At 43.4% G+C, this 27,988-nt stretch overlaps 2 protein-coding genes across 2 annotated transcripts in view; one reads left to right on the plus strand and one right to left on the minus strand.

Moving 5' to 3' along the window:
- The window catches only part of PNPO (pyridoxamine 5'-phosphate oxidase), an 88,810-nt gene extending 82,084 nt beyond the window's left edge, over positions 1–6,726 (minus strand). The window contains exon 1 of the mRNA XM_073608075.1: positions 6,518–6,726. Within this exon, the coding sequence (XP_073464176.1) occupies positions 6,518–6,658 (141 nt within the window). The 5' untranslated portion in view covers positions 6,659–6,726. The remainder of the gene's footprint in view (positions 1–6,517) is intronic.
- The window catches only part of LOC141114415 (uncharacterized), a 35,180-nt gene continuing 13,880 nt past the window's right edge, over positions 6,689–27,988 (plus strand). The window contains exons 1-3 of the mRNA XM_073608074.1: positions 6,689–6,917; positions 14,283–14,439; positions 20,301–20,794. Coding sequence (XP_073464175.1) covers positions 6,704–6,917; positions 14,283–14,439; positions 20,301–20,794 — 865 coding nt within the window. The 5' untranslated portion in view covers positions 6,689–6,703. The remainder of the gene's footprint in view (positions 6,918–14,282; positions 14,440–20,300; positions 20,795–27,988) is intronic.

Consider the following 27,988-nt stretch of genomic DNA (forward strand, 5'->3'; position numbering starts at 1 on the left):
GCAGAATGACGGCCGGGAAGTGGTTCACTTATCCTGACTGGGCGTCATATGACATCCATCAGGATAACAAGCTAACGTGCGCCCGCGGTGGCGTGCAGAATGTCAATCGCCACAAGTCTGACACACGGCATCTCCGATCTCGGCCTCTGCCATAGGCTCTTCACCATGTGATCAGTTGTGTCCAATCACAGTATAAATAGGAAGAGCCGTTTATCGGCTTTTCCTCCACTTGCACTGACAGTTGCGAGAGGAGAAGAGCCGATCAGCTGCTCTCCTGGGGGGGGGGGGGGGGTGGTCTGCGCTAAATGATTATCAGTGCAGTCCCCCCCAAGGATGATCACCCAGGACCACCAGGGATGCCAAGCAACGCCCATGGCACTCAGTGCCCATCAGTGATGCCTGCCAGTGCCATCTACTAGTGCTACCCATCAGTGCCACCTACCAGTGCCCGTCAGTGCCACCAACCAGTGCCTCATCATCAGTGATACCTCATCAGTGCCCATCAGTGAAGGAGATAACTTACCTATTTACAAAGTTTTGTAACAGAAACAAAGAAAAACTTATTTTTTTCAAAATTTTCCGGATTTTTTTTGTAGTGCAAAAAATAAAACCCCAGTGGTGATAAAATACCACCAAAAGAAAGCTCTTTTTTTTTTTTCACAAAAATAAAGATTCATTTGGGTACAGTGTAGTATGACCATGCAATTGTCATTCAAAGTGTGACAGTGCTGAAAGCTGAAAATTGGCCTGGGCAGGAAGGGGGGGGTAGTGCCATGTATTGAAGTGGTTAAAAAAGATTTTAACTATTTGTTCTGTGGAATTGCATGTACATTTGTTCTGTGCAAATGAGGGCAAATTAATCCCAACCACGACACTACCTGCCTGGAGTTTGCCTATTCTCCCTGTGCCTGTGTGGGTTTCCTCCCACACCTCAAAGACATGCTGCTAGGTTAATTGGTTGCTGTCTAAGTTGGCCTTACTACATATATCTCTATGAATGTGAGTTAGGGACCTTAGGTGATAAGATCCTTAAAGCGGGGTTCCACTAAAATTTTTAACTTAATCTTACCCCCTTCAGTTAATTGCATAGATGTTCAAATGCCGCATGAACATTTTTTTTATCGCTGTAATTACCTTTATATTGTACTTTATTGTGGCACTTCCTGTCTCTCCTCCCATTGGAGTAGGCATGTTTATTGCCTTTCCCCGGCGCCGCACTGTCTCCTGGGAGCTTAGTGTCAGGCTTCCCAAGATTCAGTGCAGGAACAATGATCATGCTTGTGAACAAGCTGTGAATGAACAGCATTCACCGCACCCAGGAAATCAATGTTTGTGGGCTTCACATGCCCACAAGCAAGATGGAAACAGCCAGCATCACATTTAAGTTATTCTTCAGTACGAAAACAGACAGAGGTGGAAATATTACACCCAAACTGTGAGTATTATTTTGGGGTTATCAAAGTGTCTCAATGGCCTAAAAAAAAAAAAAAAAAAAAAAAAAGATTGGTCGCTGTGTAAACCGATGCTGCTATACAAGTACCTGTAGTAATAAATAAATATATTAAAAAAATATTAGGCCATTTCTTCTCCAGGTTACATGAATTCTTCAGAAAAGAAAAAAAAAAAAAAAAAAAAAAAAAAAAAAGGAAAAATACAACATCATGGCCACTAGATGGAGCTGACCATCATGGTAAATAAGTATTTATTTACGTTGATCATCTGCTCCATCTAGTGGCCATACCGTGGTATTTTCCTAAAAATTAAGAACATTCCACCGGGAGAGAAAATAGTCTGAAAAACGTTCATTTTGCCCTCATTTGCACAGAATGAATATACATTTAGTTTCATAGGACAAATAGCCCTATGACTCTTAATAAATACTCTCCTACATGCGGAGGCCTGCATTTTTCAACACCTGAGCAACCCAGCTTTCTACAAGGACACATAGAAAACAATTGTTTTCAGTGTGCCCCATTCATGTTAAAACTGAGCAGAAGGAAAACATAAAAAAAAGCAGCATTTCTGAATTTTTCTGCATCACACCAGAACTCAACTTAAGTCTCTGTCCATTACCACACCGCAGTTCAGTAGTGCATAGAAATTAATGAAGTGTCACTGTGTGAAATTTCAATAAAGTTATTGACCACTTGACCTCCGGAAGATTTTACCCTCTTCATGACCAGGCCATTTTTTGCTTTCAGGCACTGTTACTTTAACTAGTAATTGCGCGGTCATGCAACGCTGTACACAAATAAAAATTATATCATTTTTTTGTCACACAAACAGAGCTTTCTTTTGGCATTATTTGATCACCAAAGGGTTTTTTTTTATTTTTTTGTGATATAAAAAAAAATACAAAAGACAGAAAATTTTGAAAAAACAATCCAATATGTTTGCTGTCACAAAACATACCCAATTTAAAAAAAAAAAAATCAAATTTCTTCATAAATTTTGGCCAAAAAGTATTCCGTTACATGTCTTTGATAAAAAAAAATCCCAAAAAGTGCATATTGATTGGTTTGTATCTGCAAACTATGGTATATATACTGTCATTTTTTTTTCCACCAATGGTGGCAAACGGTGACTTAGAACGGGGACTGTGATAGTGTGGTGGACAATCTGACACAAACCGACTGCCACTGACCAGTGATCACTGGTCATGATGTCACTTCCAGTTTACTCGGCGGCCAATGGCGCCAATTTTTAAAAAACCTTAGTATTCCAAAACACCATTTTTGGCATTTTGAATACTTTTTAGTGCAGAGGAGGGATTTGGGATCTTATAGACCCCCGATCCCTCCATAAAGAGCACCTGTCACTGCCTATTACTGTCACAGTCTATTACTGTCACAGTGGATTTTTACATTTATTTTTTTTTAAAGAGACAGTGTCCAAAAAAAAAAAAAAAAGCGCCCCTGTACCTGCACACAAAAAAAAAATGCATTGCATATACAAGTCGCGCCTGCAAATGTAAACGATGTTCAAACCACACATGTGAGGTATCGCAGCGATCGTTAGAACGAGAGCAATGTCTCTAGCACAAAACCTTCCCTGCAACTCTAAACAGGTAACCGTTACATTTTTTTTTTAAAGCATTGCCTATGGAGATTTTTATGTACTGAAGTTTGTTCCCATTCCACAAGTGTGCGCAATTTTAAACTGTAACATGTTAGGTATCAATTTACTCAGTGTAACACCATCTTTCACAATATACCAAAAAATTTACTGTTTAGTTTTTTTAAATTCAGTTAAGTGTAGTTTTTCCAAAATAAATTGCGTTTTAAAGACCGCTGTGCAAATACTGTGTGACGTAAAATATTGCAATGACCGCCATAACGTGTGGAGGACGCGTGTAACACTTTCGTTGCCATTCATTGTTAACCACTTGCTGACCGCCTAAACTGTAAATATACGTCATTACTTTAACGTTAAATACCGGGGTTATGGCAGCAGCTAGCTGTCATAACCCCGGTATCTTTATTTAAAGCAGGGGGTCGGCTTTCATATAAAAGTGGTCCCAGCAGTGGATTCACCACAAGATCACTTTTATAGGCTGCGGGAGAGGTGGCCCCCTCCCCGGTGGTTCCCAAGCTTACTGGAGCCATCGGTAACCGATCCGGTGCGGCTGATGGCTAGGCAGGAAGCTGAGTGAGGGCAAGATGGCCCCCACTTGGCTCTATGCCCTTGGAGGACCGGAGCGACCTCTAACATCACTTTCAACAGTTTTAAAAGGACTGTTTTTTTTTTTTGTTGTTAATGGGAAAATTACATATATTTTTTTTCTGCTTTTAAAAGGTAAATAAGAGATTTGGGGTCTTTTTGACCCCAGATCTCATATTTAAGAGGTCCTGTCATGTTTATTTCTATTACAAGGGATGTTTACATTCCTTGTAATAGGAATAAAAGTGATCACATTTTTTTTTTTTTAAAGTGACAGTGCAAAATGAAAAAGTAAAATAAATAGGTGGAAAAAAAAAAATTGAAAGCGTCCTGTCCCTGTGAACTCGTGCGCAGAATCGGTGTTCAAACCACACATGTGAGGTGTCGCTGCAATCGTTAGGGTGAGAGCAATAATTCTAGAACAAGATCTCCTCTGTAACTGTAAACTGGTAACCTGTAAACATTTTTAAAATGTTGCCTAAGGAGATTTTTAGGTACGGTCGCCATTCCACAAGCGTGCGCATTTTTAAAGCGTAACATGTTAGGTATCTATTTACTCAGCATAACATCATCTTTCTTATTATAAAAAAAAAACGGGCTAACTTGGGGTTTTTTTTTTCCCCGGAAAAAAAAAAAAAAACGCGTTTAAAAAGCTGCTGCGCAAATACAGTGTGACATGAAAAATTTCAACAACCGCCATTTTATTCTCTAGGGTCTATATAATGTTTGGGGATTCCAAGTAATTTTCTACCAAAAAAAAAAAAAAAAACCTGATTTTTACATGTAGGAAAGGAATGCCAGAATTGGCCCGGTGTGGAGGTGGGTAAGCACTGTAGTTTGTCGCCATTCCACAAGCAGATGCAATTTTAAAGCGTGACATGTTAGGCATCTATTTACTCGGCGTAGCATCATCTTTCACATTAGACAAAAATGTGAGGTAAATAGTGTTTTTGTTTTAATCCATTAAAGTTTATTTTTTCCAAAAAAAATGCGTTTGAAAAACTGCTGCGCAAATGCAGTGTGACATAAAAAATTGCAACACCCATCATTTTATTCTATAGGGCCCCTGATATATATTATATACACACGCACACACACACTTTTCTTTGCTATAAAATGACCCCCAAACATAATTTATATATATATATATATATATATATATATATATATATATATATATATATATATATTTATTTATTATGTTTGGGGGTCATTTTCTAGCAAATGAAAGTAGATTTTTACATGTAGGAGTGAATTGTCAGGATTGGCCTGGATACGAAGTGGTTAAAGCGAATTCCACCCAAAAGTGGAACTTCCACTGATCTGAACCCCCCCCCCTCCAGTGCCACATTTGCCACCTTTCGGGGGGGGGTACCTTGTCCCCACTTCTGTTGGACCTTGCTGTGGCGAGGTACGTCAGAAGTTCGACCCCCCTCCTCTTACCACCGCCAGGCCATTTAGAAAGTGCAGTGAGCATGTGCAGTAGGGGCCTGGCAATGGCGGCGGCGGCAGCACCTGACAGCTGATGGAAACATGCCGACTAAGGCCTCTTTCACACGAGGCAGATCCGCTTCCATAGAGTCCGCCTCGGTCCGCCGGCTCAGCGGGAGATCTCTCTGTTGATCTCCGCTGAGCCGACGGATGACAGGTCCCTCTCTGCTCACTGAGCGGGGAGGGGCTTGTCGAGCGCTGCTGCTTCCTATGGATAGATCGGATGAATACGGACAGCATGTCCGTTTTCATCAGATCTCACCTGATCCGATCCGCCAGGGACGAATCTGGACATTGGGGCATCCGTCTGCTTTTAGCAGATCGGACCGGGTTGGACGTCAGCGGACATGTCTCCGCTGACATCCGTCGCTCCATAGGCTAACATAGAGCGCCCATTCAGGTCCGCCGTCAAAACTGACAGGCAGACCTGAACGGTCCGACTGTGTAAAAGGGGCCTAAGGATGAGCTCCGGCGTGTTCGCACACTCCACATGCAGAGCCCGCCAGGAAGTCGGCACGGCGCTGCGCTAATCACAGGCAGTGAGACATTTCCCAATCTCTGCAGCCGCACATCAGGAAATGTCTCTGCCTGTGATTAGCGCTGTGCAGTGCTGACTTCCTGGCGGACTCTGCATGTGGAGTGTGCGAACACGCCGGAGCTCATCCTTAATGCCGACATCGATGGATCCCTGGACAGGTAAGTGTCCTTATATTAAAAGTCAGTATTTGTAGCTGCTGACTTTTATTTTTTTTTTTTTTGGGGGGGGGGCGGAACTCTGCTTGCTTTAAAAAACGCACAAGGATTGACGCTCAAAATACTGCTTGGAGCTACTTTGCCACGTTTTTTGCGCCAGACGCATAGGACAGCCCTTTCCTTTGAACAAGCACGCTTTGTGATTTTTGCACACATTTACCAAATGCTACGTGTGAATGCAGGCTTAGCGTTTAAGAAACGTGTGGAGAACGCGCATCACACTTTCGTTGCCATTGTGAACAACACCCCAAAACGCGGCAGAGGAGATGTGCATTTGTCAAACAAACAAAAAAAAAAAACGCACGGGTAAAAATAAAATAAACGAAACAAAGTTGGACACTCAAAATTATACATGAGCTACTTGGTCGCATTTTTGCGCCATTTATTTGGATGGGCGATCCTGTGTGCCTGGTGCAAAAACGTGCGTCGCAATAGTGCATGCGTTTACAAATTGCTGCAGGCTCAGCATTGAAGGGTCCTTACTGTAACTGCTTCTTCCTGCTGACCTCCATGTCACTGAAGGACATATTAGTGGTGTGGTACTACAAGTCCCAGCATTCCCTGTTCTATTCTATTATTAATGAGCCCCAGGTGACGTCACCAGGCCTCTCACCTCGTCATCATTCCTGTACCTCTTCCGCATGTGCCCCAGGTCCATGACGTCACTTCCACTTCTACAGCTGGCCGCTCGGACTGAGTGTGATCCAGAGTACCGAGCTACCTGCCACAGAGACGTCACCAACCCCCGCCACATGGAGCAACGCCACCTGACATTACAGATCGGGGTGGAGCCAGCGGCATGGAAACACGAAGGACCAATTACCTGCAGCGAAGCTACAGCCACGTGATGGTAGGCGGTGTCACAAACAAGGAAGTGGCGGTACACCTGGAGGGAAATCAGCCAATCAGCGTAGGCGGCACTGACAGGGGCAGCAAATCACAGGCGAACTGTCATTGGGAGGGGGCGGGGCTGAACATCCGGAAACTGCGGAATGTAAACAAGACACATGGAGGTGAGAGAAGGCAGTGAATGAGAGAATGGAGATCGTGGGATCGGGGGGTGGCCGGGCTGTGTGTGCACTGGGGGTGCTGGTCAGGTGGGGGGGCTCACCTTATCAGCAGTGTCCTGTCACAGGGGAGACACCTGGGGTCTGCGGATTGGGGCATTCCTGGGGTGGGGGGTCCTGTGTGTCAGATAATGCTATTATTATTATAAAGAAATGTTATAGAGCCAAAAGTTTGCCCAACCCTTGACAGAATAATATTCTGTGATCAGATGAATGCTCCAGTTATAGATTCATGCTGGAAAAATCAATCCCTGAGGTCATGTTTACACTTGTGGTTGGGGGAGGGGTGGTAAAAAAAAAACAGGATGGGGGTGTACACGTGCTGCCTGCAGCCATTATGCTTTGCGTGGAGGTGCAGCAAAAATGATTCTCATAGTAGCAGTAACGTCCCCCAAATGGGGGTCACATGACCACATCAAATGCATGTGGTGGTGAGGGGGTTTAGGGGTTAAATCCGGCGGTGGGGAGACAACATACAGCTCTCTGATGGGCGATCCACCACAGATCACTTTTCAGGGAGTAGCGCAAGTGTAAACCAGCCCTTACTTTTATCAGATCAGTAAATTTAGGGAACGAATTTCTGAGGGCTCGTTTACACTTGCATTGTATTCCAATCGAAATCCCTGTTCAGGTTTCAGGAGGTGGCAGTAGCAGGGGGTCTCCAAACTACGGCCCTCCAATTGTTCAGGAACTACAACTCCCATCATGCCCAGTCATGTCTGTGAATGTCAGAGTTTTACAATGCCTCATGGGATGTGTAGTTCTGCAACAGCTGGAGAGCCGAAGTTTGGAGATCCCTGTGTAGTAGCGCCTCCTGAAGACCTGGCAGCCACTGCTCTACCACCCACCTGGAAAGCTATCCAATGCAGATCAGAGAGTGCTGCCCATGTTGAACCACTTGCCTGACCAGGCCTTTTCTGGAATTTTTTGTTTAAAAGTTTAAATCTGTATTTATTGCTAGAAAATTACTTAGAACCCCCAAACATATTATATAAATATATATATATAATTTTTTAGCAGGGACCCTAGAGAGTTAAATGTAATCTTTGCAATATTTATGTCACACTGTGTTTGCTTAGCGGCTTTTTAGACACAATTTTGTTTGGAAAAAATACTTTTATGAGTTAAAAACAAAACAGTAAAATTAGCCCAATTTTTTTGGTATAATGTGAAAAATGATAAATAGATACCTAACATGTCACGCTTTAAAATTGTACACACTTGTGGATTGGCGACAAACTTCAGTACTCAAAGGCAACACTTTACTTTTTTTTTTATTTTTTTTACAGGTTACCAGTTTACAGTTACAGGGGAGATTTTGCACTAGATTTATTGCTCTCGCTCTGATGATCGCGTCGATACCTCACATGTGTGATTTGAATGCTGTTTACATATGTGGGCGCAACTAACGTATGCGTTTGCTTCTGCGCGTGAGCACGGAGGGACGGGGCGCTTTGAAAAAAAACATTTCTATTTATTTTACTTTTTATTTTTACACTGTCCCTTTTAATTTTTAATTTTTTTTATCACTTTTATTCCTATTACAAGGAATGTTTACATTCCTTGTAATAGGAATAAAAGTGATAAAAAAAACAATAAAAAATGATTTTTATAGGGCATGACAGGTCCTCTTTATTGAGAGATCTGGGGTCAAAAAGACCTCAGATCTCACATTTACCTTTAAAAGTAAAAAAAAAAAAAAATGTATTTTACCTTTTAACAAAAAAAAAAAAAAAAATCAGCCCATTTAAGACCGTGAGGCGGAAGTGACGTTAGATATTGCTTCGGTCCTCCAAGGGCATAGAGTCAAGTGGAGGTGGGGGGGGCTATCTTGCCCTCACTTGACTTCCTGCCTTTCACTCCAGCAGATCGGATGGTTTCCGCCTTTACCGATCTCTCTGGTAAGCGTGGAAAGGACCGGAAGGAGGGGGCACCTCTCCGGTCGCCTATAAAAGTGATGTCGCGGTGAATGTGCCACTGCAATCATTTTTATTTTGTAGACGATGACCCACAGAACAAGAGGATGCTGGAGGTATGGCAGTTAGCTGTTGCCATAACAACAATTTTTAGCGTCAAATTAATGACGTAATTGTTCTGTGGGCAGTCGTCTAGTGGTTAATGAGCCCTAATGGTCAGGATAGGCTCGGGATCTATTAGGTCTAATAGATTTCTCCACCAGAGTGTTCATGAGAGAAATAAGGACTTTATTACACCAGAAGTTTACCCACATCAGTGCTGAGAACAAGTGATAATTCACTTTACCTTTTAAATCGAATACATTTACTCTTACAGGGGTCTTTATATAATGAATGGGGAATTATAAATGTCAAACCTAAAAAAAAAAAAAAAAAAAAAAAAAAAGCCATTAAGTTGGAACTAAACCGTCATCTCCTTTACAGCCAAGGAAGCTGCCATCTTTGTCTCCAGTTGCCATGGTGCTGCACATCTGATCAGCTATGACATCAGCCACTTGACAGCTTGAAGTTTGGTTGAGAGGTAAGATAAGCACACTAGTAGCGGTGGCAGTTATCATTTTTTGTGGCATGCCTTGAATGTGACTGTTTTGGGAACCGTTAAATCGATAGGTTTAGTTTCACTTTTTAAATGGACTTTAGCTACATGTTGACAGTTACAACAGATTTAAAGCAGAAGTAAGCCCATAGATTTAAAAGTTTTTAAAAAACAGTTACATTTCCGTCACATGCCAGGAATGTAACTGCCACATTGGATGTGCTCCCAACCAAACTGTCGAACCAGCCAATGGCTGGTGTCATAACTGTTCACATGTGCAGCATCATGGCAGTTGAAGATTAAATATAGGCTGAGATGGCAGCTTCTTTGGCTGAAAATGATAGGAGGGTTTACTTCCACTTTAAAGCCAACTGAACTTTCAGTTTAAATTCACCAAATACATTACAATCTCGGAACACAGAGTAAATTTGAGTGAATGGAAATTGCAGCATGCATGCTTGGGAGGTGCAAGACCCAACTGTAAGGATTTCTAAAAAGAAACTGTGTAACTAATTGAAAAATGAAATTGAAAAACTAATTGACCCCTATTATATAAAAAACCCCTTCCATACTAATTGAAATTGTGAGATCTCAGCAAAGCCCGGGCAGGTATAGCAGTAGTGAAGGTTGTTTTTTTTTCTAAAGTGGAACTAAACCCGCCTATCCTTTTCAGCCAAAGAAGCTGCCATCTTGGCCTCTGTTTGATCTGCAACTGCCATGGTGTGGTTATGACACCAGCCATTTGATGGTTTGACAAGTTCGGTTGAGAACAAAAGCAAACGTGACAGTGAGCAATCTCAGCATGCTGGGAATGTAACTGTTTTTTGAAACTGTTAAATGGATGGGTTTAGTTCTGCTTTTTAAATTTTGCTTGCTTACTTGATGGACTCATAAGTAATGACTGGTTTTATCATTTAACCACTTCCGGACGGCCCACCGTACATATACTGCGGCAGGGCGGCCTGGCTGCGCAAAACAACGTACCTGTACGTTGTTTCCTCTTCCTAGATCTGGGGCGTGCGGAGACCCGCTCCCACTCTGATTGGACACAGTGAGGTTTGGTGGCTGATCGTTCGTAGGAGAGGCAGAACGGCGGTCTGCCTATGTAAACAAAGCAGACCGTCATTCTGTCACAGAGGAAGAGAGAGATCTTGTGTTCCTGCTATTCAGGAACACAGATGTCTCTCTTCCTCCCAACATGGTAAGAAAGCACACCATAGGAGCATACATAACCCTTTGATCGCCCCTGACGTTAACCCCTTCCTTGCCAGTGTCATTAATACAGTAACAGTGCGTTTTTTCTAGCACTGATCACTGTATTGGTGTCACTGGTCCCCAAAAAGTGTCACTTAGTGTTTGATTTGTCAGCCGCTAAAATAAAAATGCCATAAAAATATCCCATCGTTTGTAGATGCAAACCAATCAATATACGCTAATTTGGATTTTTTTTCTCAAAAATATGTAGCAGAATACATATTGGCCTAAAGTAAACTGATGAAAAAATTTGATTTTTTTACATGTTTTTATTGCAAATGTTTCATAGCAGAAAGTAAAAAATATTGTTGTTTTTTTTTTTCAAAATTGTCGCTCTTTCTTTGTTTATAGCGCAAAAAATAAAAACCGCAGAGGTGATCAAATACCACCAAAACAAAGCTCTATTTGTGGTAAAAAAAAGGACTTCTTGTTTGGGTACAGCATTGCATGGTCGCCCAATTGTCAGTTAAAGTAACGCAGTGCCATATCGCAAAAAATGGCCTGGTCATTAAAGGGGTAAAACCTTCCAGGGCAGAAGTGGTTAAACTACACAGTTTTTTTTTTATACAAGCTGATACATTTTTTCATCATTTCAGAGCAGTACAACTATATCTAAGCTCAGAAAGAAAAATGTTATATTTTTCAGCTTACCAGTCCTTAGTTGTGGTGTCATCTTTAATTTAATTCTTTCATGCATTTTTCCTTTATTTTCACCTGATGATCCTGCTACCACCATGCTGTCTGCTATGTTGACAACGCTCACTCACTGTCTTGTATCTTTAGAGGAGCAGCATTGTCAGCCTAGGCTTCTTTCTTTTGTTTGTATTGATATGACACAAAAAAGTGGAGAAATAAAAAGCCAAATCTGACACATTCCACGCAAAACTCCAAAAATGGACTGTACAGAATTATTGGCACCCTCAATGTAATATTTGGTAGCACACCCATTGGAAAAAGTAACTGAAATCAATCGCCTCCTGTAACCATCAATCAGCTTCTTACATCTCTCTACTGGAGTTTTGTACCATTCTTCTTTCATCAACTGCTTCAGGTCTCTCAGATTGGAAGGTTTCCTTTTTTCCCAACTGCTGTTTTGAGATCTCTCCACAGGTTCTCTATGGGATTTAGATCTGGACTCATTGCTGGCCAGTTCAGTACTCTCCAGCGCTTTGTCTTAAACCATTTCTGGGTGCTTTTTGATCTGTGCTTTGGGTCATTCTTCTGCTGTAAGACCCATGACCTCTGATGGAGACTCAACTTTCTTACACTGGGCTCTACATTGCACCCCAGTATTCCTTAGTAGTCTTCAGATTTCATAATGCCATGCACAGGCTCAACACATCCAATGCCTGAAACAGCTAAGCAACCCCAAAACATCAGTGAACCTCCACCATGTTTGATTGTAGGGACTGTATTCATTTCTTTAAAGGCCTCATTTTTTTTTTTCTGAAAACAGTAGAATGATGGGTTTTACCAAAAAGCTATAATTTTTTTTTCGTCTGTCCACAGCACATTCTCCCAAAAAGATTTTGGCTTCTTCAGGTGAATTTTGGCAAACTCCAATCTGCCTTTTTTATGTTTTTGTGTCAGCAGTGGGGGTCTTCCTGGGTCTCCTACCATAGTGTCCCTTTTCATTCAGATGGTGACGTATAGTGCAAGCTAACACAGTTGTACCCTGTGCCTGAAGGTCCGCTTGAATTTGTCTGGAAGATGATCGAGGTTCTTTATCCACCATTCGTCCACGGAGATTAGCTACAGTGCCATGGGCTGTAAACTTCTTCACAATGTTGCACAGTGGACACAGGAACATTAAGATTTCTGGAGATGGACTTGTAACCTTGAGATTGTCCATGCTTTTCCACAATTTTTGTTCTCAAATCCTCAGACAATTTTTTGCTGCTTTTTCTCTTCTCCATGCTCCGTGTGGCACACAGAAACACAACAGTAAGGTTGAGTCAATTTTTCACCATTCTAACTGGTTGCCAGTGTGATTGCTATATTGTTAGCACCTGATAATTGATACAGGTGAGTTTAATTACAAATTACAGGAGCATCAAAAACTTGGATCGCAATTATTACTTACAATTTTGAGAAGGTGCCAATCATTTTGTCCAGTCCATTTTTGGAGTTTTGCGTGGAATGTGTCAGATTTGACTTTCTGTTTCTCCACTTTTTTGTGCCATACCAATACAAACAAAATAAATAAACACGAGAATGCCTAAACATTTGTAATTGCAACAATTTTCTGGGTGAAGTGGTGCATTATCTGACAGAAATGCAGGGGTGCCAATATTTTTGGCCATGACTGTATATTATTTTTTTTTTTTGTTCTTGGATTTAGATATACTTCTTACATTTCACTTTTATTTATAAAGGGTTCATTCACACTGAGTGTGCTTGGACTTTCCCAGCACAGTACAAGGCAAAAAGCCTTGTTTGCTATAGTTTTAGTAATGTGCACTGAAAAAGAAATACAGTGGAACCTTGGTTTCGAAAAACACGGTTAACGAGCGTTTTGAAAGAAAGCAACTTTTTTAAAAAAATTCTGACTCGGTTTGCAAGTGTTGTCTCGCAAAACGAGCAGAATTCAAGCTAATAGGCGGTGCAGTACCGCATTTGGCCAGAGGTGCGGGGGCGCCAAGGACACTCGGAACGGTTCAGAACCGTTCAGAAATACTCAGAATGACTTGGAAATACTCCGTTCCACTGTATAGAGTACTACATGCAGTACTATGGCGCAGCAGGTTGCGATGCAAACTACCACATTGCTGTGTGAATAGAGCTTTATAACTTCCATCGAGGCTGAGTTATCAGGAAATTATAAGGGGACAGTGGAAGAAGAGAAGGATCAGAGAAGCCAGAATCAAACAGCCTTTTAACACATTGCAGAGAAGTAACCCCTTAGGTTCCATAGTGAGTATAACAAGCAAGCTTTAGTGCATATACAGACTGATTTTACTGTTGTGGGTTTAGTAACACTTTAACTGTGGGCACCTGGCTGTGACAGCTGGTGGCTTCACAGCCAGGTGCCCACCCCCACAATCTTCTGGAACCTGTGACACGAATCCCAGATGACTGCAGGGAAGGAGAACTTATGTTCAGATCGCCTAGGCCGAGAGGAAGTGGGAGCGGGTATCTGTCAAAACCAAGTACCCGCTCCCTCCCCCCCTCCCAACAATGCAAAAGGTCAATGAGGATCAGGGAGGAGGCCTAAAAGCAGAACTTCCCCTTTTGGATAGAGTTCCGCTTTAACCTCACGTCTATTATTGTTTATATTATTGTGCCATACTATTGGTTTATAGCCTTGCAAGGAAAAAGGGCTCATTCACACCTTTGCATGTGTCATATAATGTGGTGCACTTTTAGTATAATTGATCCTTATGGAGAATACAATTGATTAAATGTACCACAGCTACAAAAAGCAAGGGGGGGGGGTTAAATATTTGCATCCATCAAAAAGACGTTGATATGAACCGTTCTTAGCAGGGGAGGAGGACATTGAAGATATAGCATATTTTCTAATAAAACTGTAAATATCCCTTGTAGGTCACTCATGTATTTTCTTAATAAAGCCATCCTTAGCCAAGTTGATGGATCGGACTGCAGAACCTGAACAAAGGCGTGACAAGTCAGATGAGAGTGCAGTTGGAGCTCCTGTGCACTGCTCTCCAGATGGAGCCAATAAGCCAATCCAGACGCCAAAGTAAGTGACAACAAGAGCCTTTTTTATTACTTTACAGTTTTCACTGTTGGCAGCAGTAAGAGTTTTAAGCATCTTTAAAAAGCAAATGTGTTAAAAACTGTATGCATCCAAGCCAGTAACACAATATAACCCTTATGCAAAATCATTAACTGTTCTGAAGACAAAAAACCCTTTCATACTGGCTGTGTCCCTTCCGTGTGAACAGATCCCATGCAGAATTCAAACCGAACAGCTAACATGGAGCTCCCATTTTAATTCTGTCAGGCAGGAAAACTGACAGGCAGATCTAATTGGACCACCCGTATGAAAGATGCAGTGGCTCTGGGGGTGGGAAGTGGATACTTAGGAACATGTTATATGTAACACCCTAAATACAGGTGTAACATATTAATGCAATTAATAGTGCACTGCCACAAAAATATTGTTAATACAGGTGTTCTATCAGGATGAGGTCAGGACTCTGTGCAGGCCAGTCAAGTTCCTCCACTCCAAACTCGCTCATTCATGTCTTTATAGACCTTGCTTTATGCACTGGTTCACAGTCATGTTGGAACAGGAAGGGGCCATCCCCAAGCTGTTCCCACAAAGTTGGTAGCATGAAATTGTCCAATACAGTGGGGAAGGAAAGTATTCAGACCCCTTTAAATGTTTCACTCTTTGTTATATTGCAGCCATTTGCTAATATCATTTAAGTTCATTTTTTTCCTCATTAATGTACACACAGCACCCCATATTGACAGAAAAACACAGAATTGTTGACATTTTTGCAGATTTATTAAAAAAGAAAAGCTGAAATATCACATGGTCCTAAGTATTCAGACCCTTTACTGTGACACTCATATATTTAACTCAGGTGCTGTCCATTTCTTCTGATCATCCTTGAGCTGGTTCTGCACCTTCATTTGAGTCCAGCTGTGTTTGATTATACTGATTGGACTTGATTAGGAAAGCCACACATCTGTCTATATAAGACCTTACAGCTCACAGTGCATGTCAGAGCAAATGAGAATCATGAGGTCAAAGGAACTGCCTGAAGAGCTCAGAGACAGAATTGTGGCAAGGCAAAGATCTGGCCAAGGTTACAAAAAAATTCTGCTGCACTTAAGGTTTCTATGAGCACAGTGGCCTCCATAATCCTTAAATGGAAGACGTTTGGGACGACCAGAACCCTTCCTAGAGCTGGCCGTCTGGCCAAACTGAGCTATCGGGGGAGAAGAGCCTTGGTGAGAGAAGTAAAGAAGAACCCAAAGATCACTGTGGCTGAGCTCCAGAGATGCAGTCAGGAGATGGGAGAAAGTTGTAGAAAGTGAACCATCACTGCAGCCCTCCACCAGTCGGGGCTTTATGGCAGAGTGGCCCGACGGAAGCCTCTCCTCAGTGCAAGACACATGAAAGCCTGCATGGAGTTTGCTAAAAAAACACCTGAAGGACTCCAAGATGGTGAGAAATAAGATTCTCTGGTCTGATGAGACCAAGATAGAGATTTTTGGTCTTAATTCTAAGCGGTATGTGTGGAGAAAACCAGGCATTGCTCATCACCTGTCCAATACAGACCAACAGTGAAGCATGGTGGTGGCAACATCATGCTGTGGGGGTGTTTTTCAGCTGCAGGGACAGGAAGACTGGTTGCAATCGAGAGAAAGATAAATGCGGCCAAGTGCAGTGATATCCTGGACGAAAACCTTCTCCAGAGTGCTCAGGACCTCAGACTGGGCCAAAGGTTTACCTTCCAACAAGACAATGACCCTAAGCCCTGACTTAAACCCAATTGAGCATCTCTGGAGAGACCTAAAAATGGTGTCCACCAATGTTTACCATCCAGCCTGACAGAACTGGAGAGGATCTGCAAGGAGGAATGGCAGAGGACCCCCAAATCCAGGTGTGAAAAACTTGTTGCATCTTTCCCAAAAAGACTCATGGCTGTATTAGATCAAAAGGGTGCTTCTACTAAATACTGAGCAAAGGGTCTGAATACTTAGGACCATGTGATATTTCAGTTTTTCTTTTTTAATAAATCGCAAAAATGTCAACAATTCTGCGTTTTTCTGTCAACATGGGGTGCTGTGTGTACATTAATGAGGAAAAAAATGAACTTAAATGATTTTAGCAAATGGCTGCAATATAACAAAGAGTGAAAAATTTAAGGGGGTCTGAATACTTTCCGTCCCCACTGTATGTCTTGGTATGCTGACGCCTTAAGAGTTCCCTTCACTGGAACTAAGGGGCCAAGCCCAACCCCTGAAAAACAACCCCACACCATAATCCCCCCTCCACCAAATGATTTGGACCAGTGCACAAAGCAAGGTCCATAAAGACATGGATGAGCAAGTTTGGAGTGGATGAACTTGACTGGCCTGCACAGAGTCCTGACCTCAACCCAATAGAACACCTTTGGGATGAATTAGAGTGGAGACTGCGAGCCAGACCTTCTCGTTCAACATCAGTGCCTGACCTCACAAATGCGCTTCTGGAAGAATGGTCAAACATTCCCATAGACACACTCCTAAACCTTGTGGACAGCCTTCCCAGAAGAGTTGAAGCTGTTATAGCTGCAAAGGATGGGCCAACTCAATATTGCACCCTACGGACTAAGACTGGGATGCCATTAAAGTTCATGTGCGTGTAAAGACAGGTGTCCCAATACTTTTGACAATATAGTGTATATAAATGTGCAGCTGCAGCTCCCACTTAAGCGTGTTCCCACACCTATAACAACTCAAAAACAATAAATAAAGTGTATAAATAAAACTTTTGCTGCTCATAAGTAAAAGGTCTCATGGACACTGCTGATGTTAAACTCACGTTTTTGTGAGTTTGACCATTTTTTTTAACTGCCGGACGTTTTTAGCAGTTTATCAGCAGAGGAGTTTATGGGCTGTTGTCTGAACACCCCAAAATCGCGTTAAGTATTGTATCAATAAAATACACCATTCGCTTGAAATCAGGGTGAACTCAAAAGTGCACATAACACATAAAAAAGTCCACAAATGTATCATTATAATAAACAATTAATAGATGGAAATTTTCATAAAAACATATTCAGTGCAAATTCTTCATTACTCATATCTTTCAACGTTGAATTTGTGACCAAAATACCGGTGCTGCAACAAAATCCACTCATTGGTGATACACCCCAGTGATCAAGATGTGCCCTTACCTTAAGAATTGGACCTATAGATGAGTATAGGTCAATACACGTCTTCCCCAACCTCAGGGGTTTATAAAGATATCCCAGGACTTCTCCAAACACTTTTGACTTTCACTCCAAAAATGGTACTGTCTCTTTAAATATTCGGTCTTATTGAAATGGGCACTGTAAATACTCAAAACTCTACAAATGCCACAATAATGTAGTAATTTAAAGTAATGCAGCAAGTTTTATTAAAAAGAATTGCACTCATATAGTGAAAATAATAACATGGCATAAAGCAATAACCTTCGGCTCCATAAATAGTAAGCAACACTCCCGCCTCACTTCTGGTTTCGGTGCCTACTGCACCCGACTCCCTACTAACACGTTGCGCCACGTATTTCATAGTTCATCAGAGGTTCCTAAAGGTGAACCTAGTCTTTAAAAGGGAGGAAATATGGTAATTAGTAGTGTATAAAAGGGATACTAGTACGCCGCATGAGCCTGCCTCTGATGAGCATTTGGCCGAAACGTGTAGGGAATGTCTCAGAGATGTGACGTTGAAAGCTGATATGAGCTGAATGTGCTGCACATTGGAAACTTTAAGGTGAACTTTTTTATAGTTAAATTCCTATTGGACTGCACAATATGGAACATTTTTGTTGTATATTACACCTGAGGCTCTGGGAACGAGGATAACCCTGAAAATCTATTACCGTGGGAGCATAGAAACTCTCAAGAATATTTGGCTGCTGAGCCATACACAAGCTGTTTGACCTCAAATATACAAGTAGTCAAACCTTTTCTTTAGAGGCTTTGCTTGATGTTTGGTGGGGACACGACTGTGTTTTTGAAACTTCATATAAAAGTGGAGGTGCAGGCACCGGATGGAAATGGAAGTGTGCAGGAATATAGTATCTCACAAAAGTGAGTACAACCTTCACATTTTTGTAAATATTTTACTATATCTTTTCATGTGACAACACTGAAGAAATGACACTTTGCTACAATGTAAAGTAGTGAGTGTACAGCTTGTATAACAGTGTAAATTTGCTGTCCCCTCAAAATAACTCAACACACAGCCATTAATGTCTAAACCACTGGCAACAAAAGTGAGTACACCCCTAAGAGAAAATGTCCAAATTGGGCTGTTAGCCATTTTCCCTCCCCGGTGTCATGTGACTCGTTGGTGTTACAAGGTCTCAGGTGTGAATGGGGAGTAGGTGTGTTAAATTTGGTGTTATCGCTCTCATTCTCTCATACTGGTCACTGGAAGTTCAACATGGCACCTCATGGCAAAGAACTCTCTGAGGTTCTGAAAAAAAAGAATTGTTACTCTACATAAAAATGGCCTAGGCTATAAGAAGATTGTCAAGACCCTGAAACCATACAGCTGTTTAACAGGAAATGTTCCACTCAGAACAGGCCTCAACCAAAGAAGTTGAGTGCACGTGCTCAGCGTCATATCCAGAGGTTGTCTTTAGGAAATAGACGTATGAGTGCTGTCAGCATTGCTACAGAGGTTGAAGGGGTGGGGGTTCAGCCAGTCAGTGCTCAGACCATACCCCGCACACTGCATCAAATTGGTCTGCATGGCTGTCATCCCAGAAGGATGCCTCTTCTAAAGATTATGCACAAGAAAGTCTGCATACAGTTTGCTGAAGACAAGCAGACTAAGGACATGGATTACTGGAACCATGTTCTGTGGTCTGATGAGACCAAGATAACTTTTTTTGGTTGAGATGGTTGCAAATGTGTGTGGCGGCAACCAGGTGAGGAGTACAAAGACAAGTGTGTCTTGCCTACAGTCAAGCATGGTGGTGGGAGTGTCATGATCTGGGGCTGCATCAGTGCTGTCCACACTGGGGAGCTACAGTTCATTGAGGGAACCATGAATGCCAACATGTACTGTGACATACTGAAGCAGAGCATGATCCCCTCCCTTCAGAGACTGGGCCACAGGGCAGTATTCCAACATGATAACGACCCCAAACACACCTTCAAGATGACCACGGCCTTGCTAAAGAAGCTGAGGATAAAGGCGATGGACTGGCCAAGCATGTCTCCAGACCTAAACCCTATTGAGCATCTGTGGGGCATCCTCAAACGGAAGGTGGAGGAGCGCAAGGTCTCTAACATCCACCAGCTCCGTGATGTCATCATGGAGGAGTGGAAGAGGACTCCAGTGGCAACCTGTGAAGCTCTGGTGAATTCCATGTCCAAGAGGGTCAAGGCAGTGCTGGAAAATAATGGTGGCCACACAAAATATTGACACTTTGGGCCCAATTTGGACATTTTCCCTTAGGGGTGTACTTACTTTTGTTTCCAGCAGTTTAGACATTAATGGCTGTGTGTTGAGTTATTTTGAGTGGACAGCAAATTTACACTGTTATACAAGCTGTACGCTCACTACTTTTACATTGTAGCAAAGTGTCATTTCTTCGGTGTTGTCACATGAAAAGATATAATAAAATATTTACAAAAATGTGAGGGGTGTACTCACTTTTGTGACATACTGTATATATCCTTTTATTTGCTAGTGATGCGTCAAGCAGCTTTACAGGGACATTCACATAGCAGTAGAGTGTGGAGTGGGGCACCGTTGACTCTGCGCGTCAAAGAATAAACCTGGGGCCTGGGCCCAGCAAAGTCATTGTTGGTTGTTATCGTTTTTCTGAGTTGATTATGATTTTACAATACTGAAATGCCCATTTTTGTCTCCATTTTACAGATTCCTGTCTACACCAGTCATGCAGAACTGTGACGAGGACACCCCTGCCAGGAAACGTCAAAAAGTCTTTAATGGACCTTTGTTTTCCCCCATAATTCCTCAGCACACGTATGTTACAAAACAGGAAGGTCAGAGAACTGATGAACGATTCGCTAGCAAAAATACAGTGCCTCCTGAAGGTCAAGGCATACCAACAGAACACTGCTGGGCCACACGTTCTGCTAGTAGGGTGACTTCCCTTTATGCAGAGCTGGTTCGGGAGCTGGAGGCACAAGTTGCAGAACTGCGCCAGATTCTGGCGTCACGAGATGAGGCAGTTGCAGTGAGAGAATGGAGGATACAGGAACTTGAGAAGGAAAACCAAGAATTAAGAAGACACATTCAAACACTGGAGGAACAGAATGATGCACTCTCACACAGTGGAATAAGTGCTACCAGAGAAGGTGGCCGACTCTTGGGATCTGAGGACCATTGTGTGGGTGAGATGTCTCAAAGTACGTTTGTAATGTGAATTTCTTTATATGAACTAAAGATTGCAACAAGAAGGGAAAATATCCACGTTTCCCATTTTCATTTCCCATAGCCATAGTTGTGTACCAGTACAAAAAAGCTAAAACATTCTGCCAGTTGTCTAAAAAAGTATAGTGTAGTATAGACATGCAACAATACCGGTGTTGGTGCCGATACGAAGCGTTTACACGAGTACTTGTGCAAATGCTTCAATACCTTTGCAGTACGATGTGAGCCCATACAAAATGAATGGGCTCAAATCGCACTGCAAAGAATTGCATGTGATTTGAACAGGAATGATGTGCGATTCCTGTCCCAATCAGGTTTCCCCCACCGCTCCTGTGTGAACCTAGGCTTGTCATAGTGACTTCAGCGTGGGTTCACATAGGAGCGGTGCATAAAATCGCATGTGATTCGGACAGGAATCACACCTCATTCCAGTTCAAATCACATGCGATTCTTTGCAGTGCGAATTGAGCCCATTCAATTTGTATGGGCTCAAATTGCACCGCAAACGTAACGGTACTCGATATCGGCAGGTAAAGAAAATGGTATTGGTGCAACCCTAGTATAGTATATACCATAATATATTCTATCTATATTTAAAATCGATAATGGCATGATATTTCAAAAATATTAAGGCCATGTTCACACCTGGGCGTTTTGGGATCATGACATGATCAATCTCAGAATGCACTTCAATCACAAAATTCAGGTTCAGGTGTCATTATTTTCAATAGCACCTAAAACACAGTGCGATTTTGCCCAGATTAATTGCGAGGCAAATCGCATTGCGTGAAGGTTGTCGCCTAAAAAAAGCAACTGCTCCTTTTTGGGCGACAGGCTACACGTGATGCGAGTTGTGGCACGACAACCACAGTAAAACCACACCATGTTTTAGGTGCCATTTAAAAAAATGCCATTTGAACCTGCGTTTTGCGAATGTAGTGCGTTTTGAGATCGCTGCCAGAATTGCAGTGATTCTGCCACGATCCCAAAATGTCCAGGTGTGAATAACAAAGGTTCTGAACCTACAACTATAAAAACACTGGCAATGCTACCTAAGACCCTGTTGAGGAATCCCGCTTTTCATTTTTTTGTTTTAATATTATACCCACAGTTATGTACCATTACAAGGAAAGTATCACGCACTGCTGGTTGTCTTAAAAAAAATTGTATAATGTTATTTAAAACTGACAAGTACTTTATTTATTTATATTTAAATATGATTATATATATATATATATAAATTGATGATCACTATGCACCCCAGTATCTTTTAAAATAGGAGCTTATTTTGACACCTGAATTGGGTATAGGACAACTACTTAATTTCAAACAGTAGAAATATGGGGACCCTAGACCCTTGCAGTGAGCAGTGTTGGGAAAACAGGCGTGGATAGCAGTGCTGGAACAGGGGGAAGAGAAGTGCAGTGTTGGAAATGGGGGAAGAGGGGAGTAGTGGTGGAGAAGGGATGCAGAGAATAGCAGTGGTGGAAGAGGGGGGAAAAGAGAGCAGTGGTGAAGGGGTGCAGTAGTGGAAGAGAGGGAAGAGAGAGTAGTGGTGGAGAAGGGGATTCAAAGGATAGCAGTGGTGGAAGAGGGGGCAGAGGATAGCAGTTGTGGAAGAGGGGGAAGAAGAGGTAAGTAGTGGTGGAGAAGCGGTGTAGAGGATAGCAGTGATGGAAAAGAGGGAAGAGGAGAGTAGTGGTGGAAGAGGGGTGCAGAGGATAGCAGTGGTGGAAGAGGGGAAAGAGGAGAGTAGTGGTGGAGAAGGGGTGCAGAGGATAGCAGTGGTGGAAGAGGGGAAAGAGGAGAGTAGTGGTGTAGAAGGGGATTCAAAGGATAGGAGTAGTGGAAGAGGGGGCAGAGGAGAGCAGTGGTGTAAGAGGGGGAAGAGGAGAGTGGTGGTGGAGAAGGGGTGTAGAGGATAGCAGTGGTGGAAGAGAGGGAAGAGGAGAGTAGTGGTGGAGAAGGGGTGCAGAGGAGGGCAGTATTGGAAGAGGGGGAAGAAGAGAAGAGTAGTGGTGGAGAAGGGGTGCAGAGGTGAGCAGTGTTGGAAGTGGAGAGTAGTGGTGGAGAAGGGATGCAGAGGATAGCAGTGGTGGAAGAGGAGAGCAGTGGTGGAGAAGGGGTGCAGAGGATAGCAGTGTTGGAAGAGGGGGAAGAAGAGGAAAGTAGTGGTGGAGAAGGAGTGCAGAGGTGAGCAGTGGTGGAAGTGGAGAGTAGTGGTGGAGAAGGGATGCAGAGGATAGCAGTGTTGGAAGAGGGGGAAGAAGAGGAGAGTAGTGGTGGAGAAGGGGTGCAGAGGTGAGCAGTGGTGGAAGTGGAGAGTAGTGGTGGAGAAGGGATGCAGAGGATAGCAGTGGTGGAAAAGGGGGAAGAAGAGAGTAGTGGTGGAGAAGGGGTGCAGTGGTGGAAGAGGAGAGTAGTGGTGGAGAAGGGGTGCACAGTTAAGTGGCGGACAAGAGGTGCTGAGGTGAGTGGTGTAATTCCTGACTGTAAGTATGACGTGTAACTGACAAGTCAGTCAGAAGTGGCCATTTATGTGTTTCTTCCAACACAGGTTTTCTTGACGTCAGCACTTTTAGCGGACACCACTTTGTCATGTGATCACTGTTAAACGGACTAATCCACAGCTGTTTACATTACTGGAATTAGCATTATGCATCTGAAGACAATGTATGATGACCAAATTGATTTATTTATTTATATTTAAATATGATATATATATATATATATATATATATATATATATATATATATATATATATATATATATATATATATATATATATATATATATAAATTGATGATCACTATGCACCCCAGTATCTTTTAAAATAGGAGCTTATTTTGACACCTGAATTGGGTATAGGACAACTACTTAATTTCAAACAGTAGAAATATGGGGACTCTAGACCCTTGCAGTGAGCAGTGTTGGGAAAACAGGCGTGGACAGCAGTGCTGGAACAGGGGGAAGAGAAGTGCAGTGTTGGAAATGGGGGAAGAGGGGAGTAGTGGTGGAGAAGGGATGCAGAGAATAGCAGTGGTGGAAGAAGGGGGAAAAGAGAGCAGTGGTGAAGGGGTGCAGTAGTGGAAGAGAGGGAAGAGAGAGTAGTGGTGGAGAAGGGGATTCAAAGGATAGCAGTGGTGGAAGAGGGGGCAGAGGATAGCAGTTGTGGAAGAGGGGGAAGAAGAGGTAAGTAGTGGTGGAGAAGCGGTGTAGAGGATAGCAGTGATGGAAAAGAGGGAAGAGGAGAGTAGTGGTGGAAGAGGGGTGCAGAGGATAGCAGTGGTGGAAGAGGGGAAAGAGGAGAGTAGTGGTGGAGAAGGGGTGCAGAGGATAGCAGTGGTGGAAGAGGGGAAAGAGGAGAGTAGTGGTGTAGAAGGGGATTCAAAGGATAGGAGTAGTGGAAGAGGGGGCAGAGGAGAGCAGTGGTGTAAGAGGGGGAAGAGGAGAGTGGTGGTGGAGAAGGGGTGTAGAGGATAGCAGTGGTGGAAGAGAGGGAAGAGGAGAGTAGTGGTGGAGAAGGGGTGCAGAGGAGGGCAGTATTGGAAGAGGGGGAAGAAGAGAAGAGTAGTGGTGGAGAAGGGGTGCAGAGGTGAGCAGTGTTGGAAGTGGAGAGTAGTGGTGGAGAAGGGATGCAGAGGATAGCAGTGGTGGAAGAGGAGAGCAGTGGTGGAGAATGGGTGCAGAGGATAGCAGTGTTGGAAGAGGGGGAAGAAGAGGAAAGTAGTGGTGGAGAAGGAGTGCAGAGGTGAGCAGTGGTGGAAGTGGAGAGTAGTGGTGGAGAAGGGATGCAGAGGATAGCAGTGGTGGAAAAGGGGGAAGAAGAGAGTAGTGGTGGAGAAGGGGTGCAGTGGTGGAAGAGGAGAGTAGTGGTGGAGAAGGGGTGCACAGTTAAGTGGCGGACAAGAGGTGCTGAGGTGAGTGGTGTAATTCCTGACTGTAAGTATGACGGGTAACTGACAAGTCAGTCAGAAGTGGCCATTTATGTGTTTCTTCCAACACAGGTTTTCTTGACGTCAGCACTTTTAGCGGACACCACTTTGTCATGTGATCACTGTTAAACGGACTAATCCACAGCTGTTTACATTACTGGAATTAGCATTATGCATCTGAAGACAATGTATGATGACCAAATTGATTTATTTATTTATATTTAAATATGATATATATATATATATATATATATATATATATATATATATATATATATAAATTGATGATCACTATGCACCCCAGTATCTTTTAAAATAGGAGCTTATTTTGACACCTGAATTGGGTATAGGACAACTACTTAATTTCAAACAGTAGAAATATGGGGACTCTAGACCCTTGCAGTGAGCAGTGTTGGGAAAACAGGCGTGGACAGCAGTGCTGGAACAGGGGGAAGAGAAGTGCAGTGTTGGAAATGGGGGAAGAGGGGAGTAGTGGTGGAGAAGGGATGCAGAGAATAGCAGTGGTGGAAGAAGGGGGAAAAGAGAGCAGTGGTGAAGGGGTGCAGTAGTGGAAGAGAGGGAAGAGAGAGTAGTGGTGGAGAAGGGGATTCAAAGGATAGCAGTGGTGGAAGAGGGGGCAGAGGATAGCAGTTGTGGAAGAGGGGGAAGAAGAGGTAAGTAGTGGTGGAGAAGCGGTGTAGAGGATAGCAGTGATGGAAAAGAGGGAAGAGGAGAGTAGTGGTGGAAGAGGGGTGCAGAGGATAGCAGTGGTGGAAGAGGGGAAAGAGGAGAGTAGTGGTGGAGAAGGGGTGCAGAGGATAGCAGTGGTGGAAGAGGGGAAAGAGGAGAGTAGTGGTGTAGAAGGGGATTCAAAGGATAGGAGTAGTGGAAGAGGGGGCAGAGGAGAGCAGTGGTGTAAGAGGGGGAAGAGGAGAGTGGTGGTGGAGAAGGGGTGTAGAGGATAGCAGTGGTGGAAGAGAGGGAAGAGGAGAGTAGTGGTGGAGAAGGGGTGCAGAGGAGGGCAGTATTGGAAGAGGGGGAAGAAGAGAAGAGTAGTGGTGGAGAAGGGGTGCAGAGGTGAGCAGTGTTGGAAGTGGAGAGTAGTGGTGGAGAAGGGATGCAGAGGATAGCAGTGGTGGAAGAGGAGAGCAGTGGTGGAGAAGGGGTGCAGAGGATAGCAGTGTTGGAAGAGGGGGAAGAAGAGGAAAGTAGTGGTGGAGAAGGAGTGCAGAGGTGAGCAGTGGTGGAAGTGGAGAGTAGTGGTGGAGAAGGGATGCAGAGGATAGCAGTGGTGGAAAAGGGGGAAGAAGAGAGTAGTGGTGGAGAAGGGGTGCAGTGGTGGAAGAGGAGAGTAGTGGTGGAGAAGGGGTGCACAGTTAAGTGGCGGACAAGAGGTGCTGAGGTGAGTGGTGTAATTCCTGACTGTAAGTATGACGGGTAACTGACAAGTCAGTCAGAAGTGGCCATTTATGTGTTTCTTCCAACACAGGTTTTCTTGACGTCAGCACTTTTAGCGGACACCACTTTGTCATGTGATCACTGTTAAACGGACTAATCCACAGCTGTTTACATTACTGGAATTAGCATTATGCATCTGAAGACAATGTATGATGACCAAATTGATTTATTTATTTATATTTAAATATGATATATATATATATATATATATATATATATATATATATATATATATATATATAAATTGATGATCACTATGCACCCCAGTATCTTTTAAAATAGGAGCTTATTTTGACACCTGAATTGGGTATAGGACAACTACTTAATTTCAAACAGTAGAAATATGGGGACCCTAGACCCTTGCAGTGAGCAGTGTTGGGAAAACAGGCGTGGATAGCAGTGCTGGAACAGGGGGAAGAGAAGTGCAGTGTTGGAAATGGGGGAAGAGGGGAGTAGTGGTGGAGAAGGGATGCAGAGAATAGCAGTGGTGGAAGAGGGGGGAAAAGAGAGCAGTGGTGAAGGGGTGCAGTAGTGGAAGAGAGGGAAGAGAGAGTAGTGGTGGAGAAGGGGATTCAAAGGATAGCAGTGGTGGAAGAGGGGGCAGAGGATAGCAGTTGTGGAAGAGGGGGAAGAAGAGGTAAGTAGTGGTGGAGAAGCGGTGTAGAGGATAGCAGTGATGGAAAAGAGGGAAGAGGAGAGTAGTGGTGGAAGAGGGGTGCAGAGGATAGCAGTGGTGGAAGAAGGGAAAGAGGAGAGTAGTGGTGGAGAAGGGGTGCAGAGGATAGCAGTGGTGGAAGAGGGGAAAGAGGAGAGTAGTGGTGTAGAAGGGGATTCAAAGGATAGGAGTAGTGGAAGAGGGGGCAGAGGAGAGCAGTGGTGTAAGAGGGGGAAGAGGAGAGTGGTGGTGGAGAAGGGGTGTAGAGGATAGCAGTGGTGGAAGAGAGGGAAGAGGAGAGTAGTGGTGGAGAAGGGGTGCAGAGGAGGGCAGTATTGGAAGAGGGGGAAGAAGAGAAGAGTAGTGGTGGAGAAGGGGTGCAGAGGTGAGCAGTGTTGGAAGTGGAGAGTAGTGGTGGAGAAGGGATGCAGAGGATAGCAGTGGTGGAAGAGGAGAGCAGTGGTGGAGAAGGGGTGCAGAGGATAGCAGTGTTGGAAGAGGGGGAAGAAGAGAAAAGTAGTGGTGGAGAAGGAGTGCAGAGGTGAGCAGTGGTGGAAGTGGAGAGTAGTGGTGGAGAAGGGATGCAGAGGATAGCAGTGTTGGAAGAGGGGGAAGAAGAGGAGAGTAGTGGTGGAGAAGGGGTGCAGAGGTGAGCAGTGGTGGAAGTGGAGAGTAGTGGTGGAGAAGGGATGCAGAGGATAGCAGTGGTGGAAAAGGGGGAAGAAGAGAGTAGTGGTGGAGAAGGGGTGCAGTGGTGGAAGAGGAGAGTAGTGGTGGAGAAGGGGTGCACAGTTAAGTGGCGGACAAGAGGTGCTGAGGTGAGTGGTGTAATTCCTGACTGTAAGTATGACGTGTAACTGACAAGTCAGTCAGAAGTGGCCATTTATGTGTTTCTTCCAACACAGGTTTTCTTGACGTCAGCACTTTTAGCGGACACCACTTTGTCATGTGATCACTGTTAAACGGACTAATCCACAGCTGTTTACATTGCTGGAATTAGCATTATGCATCTGAAGACAATGTATGATGACCAAATTGATTTGCAAATTTGGCAAAGAAGTCTCAATTTAAAAAAAGTCCGGGGAATACCAGAAGATACGATTTGGCACAGACTTGTTGG

Source organism: Aquarana catesbeiana, linkage group LG12 (genome assembly GCF_042186555.1).
Source record: "Aquarana catesbeiana isolate 2022-GZ linkage group LG12, ASM4218655v1, whole genome shotgun sequence".
NCBI classification, from domain to species: Eukaryota; Metazoa; Chordata; class Amphibia; order Anura; family Ranidae; genus Aquarana; species Aquarana catesbeiana.